This window comes from Olea europaea, unplaced genomic scaffold (genome assembly GCF_002742605.1).
Source record: "Olea europaea var. sylvestris unplaced genomic scaffold, O_europaea_v1 scaffold3960, whole genome shotgun sequence".
NCBI lineage: Eukaryota > Viridiplantae > Streptophyta > Magnoliopsida > Lamiales > Oleaceae > Olea > Olea europaea.
Genome location: NW_019259159.1, coordinates 21,021 through 28,792, shown reverse-complemented (window position 1 = coordinate 28,792; position 7,772 = coordinate 21,021). Strand labels below are relative to the sequence as shown.

Here is a 7,772-nt window from a genome sequence, read left to right as displayed (position 1 = left end):
GGTTATTTAAAAAAAAAATGTCTCTGTAAAATTGTAAAATTATATATGACAATTGACGCTTGTTTAGTGTCAAACAATCGCTACTAAGGAAGTTGGTGACCTGATAAATAATAAATTGGTGGACAACGATGATAATTATGAGGACCTAAAGGTAGCAAATTTTTTGTCTGCAAGTTCTAACTTGCATGTGTAACAATCAGAGCATATTTGAAGAGACTCGGTAACGTAGATATTTGCTCCGTTTAATTAATGTATTTTGTATGCTTCATTTGGTAAAAAAGTTAATGATCATATATTCATAGCGAATTGGGAGTTGAGTATAAATATCAATAGTTTGGGGGGAAACTCATGAGTTAATTGTTTCAATAGTCACTGAACTTAGGTCCATATTTTTGATTGGTCACTAAACTTTAAAATGTCGAGTTTTGATCATCACATTTAGGTTCATGTCTTTTATTAGCAACTGAAGTTTAAATTGTCAAATTTTGGCCACTGAATTTTAAAAAATGTCGAGTTTTGATCACTGAACTTAAGTTTATGTCTTCGATTGCTCACTGAAATTTAAAATATCGAGTTTCGGCCACTGAACTTTGAAAAATATTGTACATTACTTATTGAACTTTGAAAAATATTGTACATTCTCACTGAATTTTGAAAAATATAGTGTATTATTCATTTTCAAAATTTAACAGTTATGCTAATGAGTAACGTACGGCATATTCAAAAGTTCAATGGCCAAAACTCAAACATTTTAAAGTTCAATAAGCAATTTAAGACATTGACCTAAGTTCGGTGAGCAATCGAAGACATTGACCTAAGTTCAGTGATCAAAACTCGACATTTTAAACTTCAGTGACCAATCAAAGATATTAACGTAAGTTTAGTGATTAAAACTCGATATTTTAAACTTTAGTGACCAATAAAAAACATCGACCTAAGTTTAATAATCAAAACTCGATATTTTTCAAAATTAATGACTAAAATTCGACATTTTAAAATTAACTAACCAATTAAAGACATGAATCTAATTTCAATGACTATTGGAACAATTAACTCGAAAGCTCGATATTGTTCCAAAATCACATGAACTAATATCAAACCCTAGTGTAGTCCCCCCGTCCACTGTCAGATCCACCCATTCAATCCTGTCCAAAAACCCAAACCCCTCCACCACCACCGCCACGACGACCAACGGTGATTGATTAGGCTGAACGAAAATAAGCAATGGCGGCGAAGTACGATTTGACACCACGAATAGCGCCGCAGTTGGACAGGCACCTGGTGTTTCCTCTACTGGAGTTCTTGCAGGAGAGGGGACTGTATGCAGAGGAGGATATTTTAAAGGCAAAAATAGAGCTTCTTAACAACACCAACATGGTCGATTACGCCATGGACATCCACAAGTCCCTCTACCACTCCGACGACGTCCCCAACGGTAAAAATAGAGCACATAGATATGTTTGTATAGATGTGTGTCTTCAACCTTTTTATTGGCTGCTGTTTGGTTAGACGGTTATTAGAAAATTGGGATCATCAGGGTTTCTGATTTGTTGGGTGCATTTTCAGAATGTGTGTATGTATAGGAGAGAGTGCTATTTTGGATGGACCGTTGCACTTCTTTTTATGACTGCTACATGACAATTTTTGTTCTCATGGATTTGATATTCTGGTGAATTTCAGAAACGGAAAAAAGAGAATTTGCTGGTCCACCTGAAAATACCACCACCCCATATTTACTTGGGAGACACGGTGAATTTGAAAATCAGATGGGGACTCATTTACCTATTTTTGTAACTGATGGTTAATACGCAGATTATATGGTTTCTAGGTCTTGGTTGGTCGGGTATATTTAGGAGATGAAATTTTAATTCAGATGGTTCAGTTGACTCTTTTTTTCAGCTACTAGTCTGAATATATACGTGCTTGCTGAACTTGGGCTCTTATAACTTGATTATGTGCGGGTATGTGGAGGGATTAATGTCTCATGTGCGAAGATCCTTAATATTAGCTCACATCCAATTTGGAGTCTTGATTTCGAACTGTGAATATAAAATTATTTCAAATTAGACATTCTTATGTGCAGATTTGTGCATGTTGATATAGTAACGGAGTAGATTTAGAGCCTGTTTGAGAGTGATTTTAAGAATTGATTTTTTGACCGTTAGGAGAAAAGTAGGGTCGATCTGTGAGAAAAGAAGTCAAATATGACGGCTGAAATAGTGAAATAACGGTCAAAAAATCAATTTTTTGGAGGGAAAAATTATTCCCAAACAGGCTATTAGTATTGATTCTACATTTTTTCTTATTTCGTTTTATTGACCCAAAACGTGGGGATTCTGTTCACGGGATGCCATCTTTTTCCATGTTATGTTATTCCTTGGGTCTTATGGCTTCAAGTTCCAGTCCATCATTGCTTATCGAGACATTATTTTATGGTTTTAAGGTTCCTAAATGTCTTGAGATGCAGTGTGGAGGGCTTGTGTTTGAGTTGATTTCTGAACTTTCTTTCTCTCTATCTCTCTCTCTGCTTTAGAGATGGTGGAAAGGAGAGTTGAGGTGGTGGCCAGGCTGAAATCACTGGAGGAGTCTGCGGCTCCTATCATAACTTTTCTGCAGAATCCAAATGCTACTGCGGGACTGGTGGAGTGACCACTAAACTGACGGAGACGACACAAACACTTAGGCGATAAGCACTTCGAGCAACTAAGCAAGCCCTTGATTGTATTTCAGATTTTGGGGATTTTTGGTTAATTGGATTGGATTGTGGATATTGGATATGTAAGTTGGGTTGGGTAATTGGATTTAAGAGTAAATGGATTGGGCTTGTTGGATAATGGTTTTGGGGCGCCTAGCCATGTGAAAAAAAAAGTTAAAAAAAAAATTATAGGGCTAAAATTAGGCCCCTTATGGTCTTGGGCCTGAGGCGCATGCCTCATTGGCCTCGGCCCAGGACCGGGTCTGACTAGATGATGTTAAGATGAACAAGATTTTAGCTTCTTGTTCTTCCTGGTTGAGTGCTATCAGTCCTCTATCAAACATGCATTACATTCGTAATTCTTCTGTGTACATCTAATGAATTTGTTCTCCTTATAGGCAATTTTTGAGCGATTTGACAGGGATAGGAGTGGCAAAATTGATGCTCAAGAATTGAGAGAGGCTCTCCTTAGCCTTGGATATTCAGTATCACCTGTGGTTTTGGATCTGCTGGTGACCAAGTTTGATAAAAGCGGTGGAAAAAACAAGGCTATTGAGTATGACAATTTCATCGAGTATGTTTCTCATTATGTCTCTTTAGATTTCACTGTACTTTCTTCTATTCCACATTATGTATGTATCTTCCAATTTTACTAATTTTTCTTTTTCAATGACCAGGTGCTGCCTCACTGTTAAGGTACACCATATTATGCCGTTCTCTTTTCCTTTTTCATGTTTGCTGTGCATTCTTTGACTGTTTGAATCTTTTGGTCCCGGTAAATTTTTAGGTCTATACATTTTCCAACATTGCATTGTATCTTTTGCAGGGACTGACTGAAAAATTCAAGGAGAAGGATGCTACCTACTCTGGTTCGGCGACCTTCACCTATGAATCCTTCATGTTGACCGTCATGCCATTCCTCATAGCATAGTGGAATGCACCTATCTTCCTTGTTTGAATCCCAGCTTTTGATTTTCTGCAGTCTGTGAATTCGAGAGTTCTTTGTTAACACTAACGGTATAATGTTTATGAGTTCATCAACTATGTGTTATTACTTTAGGGACGGTTATGATCGAGTCCACACTTGTTAAGAGTTCAGTTATGGGCATCTCTGTAGTTCAAACTGTTGCCACCCTACTTCGATAAAATGTATTCCTTAGATAATGCGTAAGTTTTCTATTTTATTTTGTTTGCTGATGTTCTAGATTTAGCTTTGTTATTCGTCGATATTATTTTGCTTATTTCTCTATATTTTTCGATTTTTTTTAATTTTAATTTAAATTCTATGGGGAGACAAATTTGGACGTTCTTATGTTACCAGACTGCATTTGTCTTTTACAATTGTATTTATGACTTGAAACCTTGAAACTTGCTCCTGGTAGGCATTGGATTTTGTTATCTTATATGATGCACAAACATCTGGTGGAAGAGGAAATAAATCAACCCAAGTTAGGTTAGGTAGGTAGTGTTGGGTTAGACTAGACAAAATAATGGGAAAAAAAATAATAATAAATTAATTTCTTATTTTTAATACTGCAAAATGATATCCAATCCTCGAAATTCCAGTAACATTTGTACCTAGATGTGGTGAGGTCAAGAAATTGATCGAGCTTGATATCTGGACTTTAGATGGTCATGAACATCGTTCTTGAGTACAAACAAATGTTGCCATACAATTTTTATGTAAGTATTTTGTTTGTCACGTGAATTGTTTTATTAGCTATGATAGATAGACGTTAATTCATGTATGAATGAGACTTAAATTTGTGATGTATGATTTTAATACAAAAATGAATTTACTCGAGGACTTGTTACATGTAGTAAAATTCACGTATAGTGTTGATACAAAGGTAACGTTTATTTATCATTGGCGTAATTAATGTATCAAGTGCGTGTCATGTAATTGCCACGTAGAAACTCTATTTGTCTCACAAAATTATTTTGTTAATTTTGATAGACGAATGTAAATTTATAAATAGAATACAAATTTGTAAGTTCATTTGTGATTTAGACATAAAGCCGAGTTTATGTATGATATTGATACAAAAGATTCTAATGTACTTTTCATTATTTAAACCTTCTCTTGGCCAGTATTTTGTGCTAAATATATTGTAATTACTTTATATATGTACTATCTTTTAACAATTGCGTATTGATATAGTCATTAGCTAACTTTTCAAATAGTGTAAAACACACGCTGGATAAAATAATCGTGCGAAGTTGGTACCCGTAATCAGAGTTACCTATGACCCTTTCTTACTAATTGATTCAAATTCAAAAAATTGGTAGTCACATTTATTCCTTTTTATTTGCACCTGGAGAGAGTGTGACTCCTCTTAGAAGGGTCGTAGATATCATATACAGATGGTTATTTAAAAAAAAAATGTCTCTGTAAAATTGTAAAATTATATATGACAATTGACGCTTGTTTAGTGTCAAACAATCGCTATTAAGGAAGTTGGTGACCTAATAAATAATAAATTGGTGGACAACGATGATAATTATGACGACCTAAAGGTAGCAAATTTTTTGTCTGCAAGTTCTAACTTGCATGTGTAACAATCAGAGCATATTTGAAGAGACTCGGTAAAATAGATATTTGCTCCGTTTAATTAATGTATTTTGTATGCTTCATTTGGTAAAAAAGTTAATGATCATATATTCATAGCGAATTGGGAGTTGAGTATAAATATCAATAGTTTGGGGGGAAACTCATGAGTTAATTGTTCCAATAGTCACTGAACTTAGGTCCATATTTTTGATTGATCACTAAACTTTAAAATGTCGAGTTTTGATCATTACATTTAGGTTCATATCTTTTATTAGCCACTGAAGTTTAAATTGTCAAATTTTGGCCACTGAACTTTAAAAAATGTCGAGTTTTGATCACTGAACTTAAGTCTATGTCTTCGATTGCTCACTGAAATTTAAAATATCGAATTTCGGCCACTGAACTTTGAAAAATATTGTACATTACTTATTGAACTTTGAAAAATATTGTACATTCTCACTGAATTTTGAAAAATATAGTGTATTATTCATTTTCAAAATTTAACAGTTATGCTAATGAGTAACGTACGACATATTCAAAAGTTCAATGGCCAAAACTCAAACATTTTAAAGTTCAATAAGCAATTTAAGACATTGACCTAAGTTCAGTGAGCAATCGAAGACATTGACTTAAGTTCAGTGATCAAAACTCGACATTTTAAATTTCAGTGACCAATTAAAGACATTAACGTAAGTTTAGTGATTAAAACTCGATATTTTAAACTTTAATGACCAATAAAAAATATTGACCTAAGTTTAATAATCAAAACTCGACATTTTTCAAAATTAATGACTAAAATTCGACTTTTTAAAATTAACTAACCAATTAAAGACATGAATCTAATTTCAATCACTATTGGAACAATTAACTCGAAAGCTCGATATTGTTCCAAAATCACATGAACTAATATCAAACCCTAGTGTAGTCCCCCCGTCCACTGTCAGATCCACCCATTCAATCCTGTCCAAAAACCCAAACCCCTCCACCACCACCGCCACGACGACCAACGGTGATTGATTAGGCTGAACGAAAATAAGCAATGGCGGCGAAGTACGATTTGACACCACGAATAGCGCCGCAGTTGGACAGGCACCTGGTGTTTCCTCTACTGGAGTTCTTGCAGGAGAGGGGACTGTATGCAGAGGAGGATATTTTAAAGGCAAAAATAGAGCTTCTTAACAACACCAACATGGTCGATTACGCCATGGACATCCACAAGTCCCTCTACCACTCCGACGACGTCCCCAACGGTAAAAATAGAGCACATAGATATGTTTGTATAGATGTGTGTCTTCAACCTTTTTATTGGCTGCTGTTTGGTTAGACGGTTATTAGAAAATTGGGATCATCAGGGTTTCTGATTTGTTGGGTGCATTTTCAGAATGTGTGTATGTATAGGAGAGAGTGCTATTTTGGATCGACCGTTGCACTTCTTTTTATGACTGCTACATGACAATTTTTGTTCTCATGGATTTGATATTCTGGTGAATTTCAGAAACGGAAAAAAGAGAATTTGCTGGTCCACCTGAACATACCACCACCCCATATTTACTTGGGAGACACGGTGAATTTGAAAATCAGATGGGGACTCATTTACCTATTTTTGTAACTGATGGTTAATACGCAGATTATATGGTTTCTAGGTCTTGGTTGGTCGGGTATATTTAGGAGATGAAATTTTAATTCAGATGGTTCAGTTGACTCTTTTTTTCAGCTACTAGTCTGAATATATACGTGCTTGCTGAACTTGGGCTCTTATAACTTGATTATGTGCGGGTATGTGGAGGGATTAATGTCTCATGTACGAAGATCCTTAATATTAGCTCACATCCAATTTGGAGTCTTGATTTCGAACTGTGAATATAAAATTATTTCAAATTAGACATTCTTATGTGCAGATTTGTGCATGTTGATATAGTAACGGAGTAGATTTAGAGCCAGTTTGAGAGTGATTTTAAGAATTGATTTTTTGATCGTTAGGAGAAAAGTAGGGTCGATCTGTGAGAAAAGAAGTCAAATATGACGGCTGAAATAGTGAAATAACGGTCAAAAAATCAATTTTTTGGAGGGAAAAATTATTCCCAAACAGGCTATTAGTATTGAGTCTACATTTTTTCTTATTTCGTTTTATTGACCCAAAACGTGGGGATTCTGTTCACGGGATGCCATCTTTTTCCATGTTATGTTATTCCTTGGGTCTTATGGCTTCAAGTTCCAGTCCATCATTGCTTATCGAGACATTATTTTATGGTTTTAAGGTTCCTAAATGTCTTGAGATGCAGTGTGGAGGGCCTGTGTTTGAGTTGATTTCTGAACTTTCTTTCTCTCTATATCTCTCTCTGCTTTAGAGATGGTGGAAAGGAGAGTTGAGGTGGTGGCCAGGCTGAAATCACTGGAGGAGTCTGCGGCTCCTATCATAACTTTTCTGCAGAATCCAAACGCCGTTCAAGAATTAAGGGCTGACAAACAGCACAATCTTCAGATGTTGAACGATCGTTATCAGGTTAGGATTCATATAGTTTGGAC

At 35.4% G+C, this 7,772-nt stretch overlaps 2 protein-coding genes and 1 long non-coding RNA gene across 3 annotated transcripts in view; all 3 read left to right on the top strand.

The window, feature by feature from the left end:
* The first annotated feature begins 1,055 nt into the window (after nt 1–1,055).
* Nucleotides 1,056–2,649, top strand: LOC111387237 (eukaryotic translation initiation factor 3 subunit E-like). The gene is made up of 2 exons (XM_023011774.1): nt 1,056–1,435; nt 2,534–2,649. Exons 1-2 carry the CDS (start codon nt 1,225–1,227, stop codon nt 2,647–2,649), a joined length of 327 nt encoding a protein of 108 aa, XP_022867542.1. The 5' UTR covers nt 1,056–1,224.
* A 340-nt stretch (nt 2,650–2,989) lies between these two features.
* Nucleotides 2,990–3,886, top strand: LOC111387234. Its single transcript, XR_002701375.1, has 3 exons — nt 2,990–3,269; nt 3,373–3,391; nt 3,522–3,886. It is a non-coding gene; the product is annotated as an uncharacterized LOC111387234 (long non-coding RNA).
* Nucleotides 3,887–6,118: 2,232 nt separating this feature from the next.
* Nucleotides 6,119–7,772, top strand: part of LOC111387236 (eukaryotic translation initiation factor 3 subunit E-like) — a 5,377-nt gene continuing 3,723 nt past the window's right edge. The window contains exons 1-2 of the mRNA XM_023011773.1: nt 6,119–6,496; nt 7,595–7,764. Coding sequence (XP_022867541.1) covers nt 6,286–6,496; nt 7,595–7,764 — 381 coding nt within the window. The 5' untranslated portion in view covers nt 6,119–6,285. The remainder of the gene's footprint in view (nt 6,497–7,594; nt 7,765–7,772) is intronic.

Bases quoted from the DNA above. Each gene is read 5' to 3' on its own strand.
- LOC111387237 (XM_023011774.1), top strand. From the start codon at position 1,225: ATGGCGGCGAAGTACGATTTGACACCACGAATAGCGCCGCAGTTGGAC. The intron at 1,436-2,533 runs GTAAAAATAGAG...TCTCTGCTTTAG, and splicing joins CTCCGACGACGTCCCCAACG to AGATGGTGGAAAGGAGAGTT.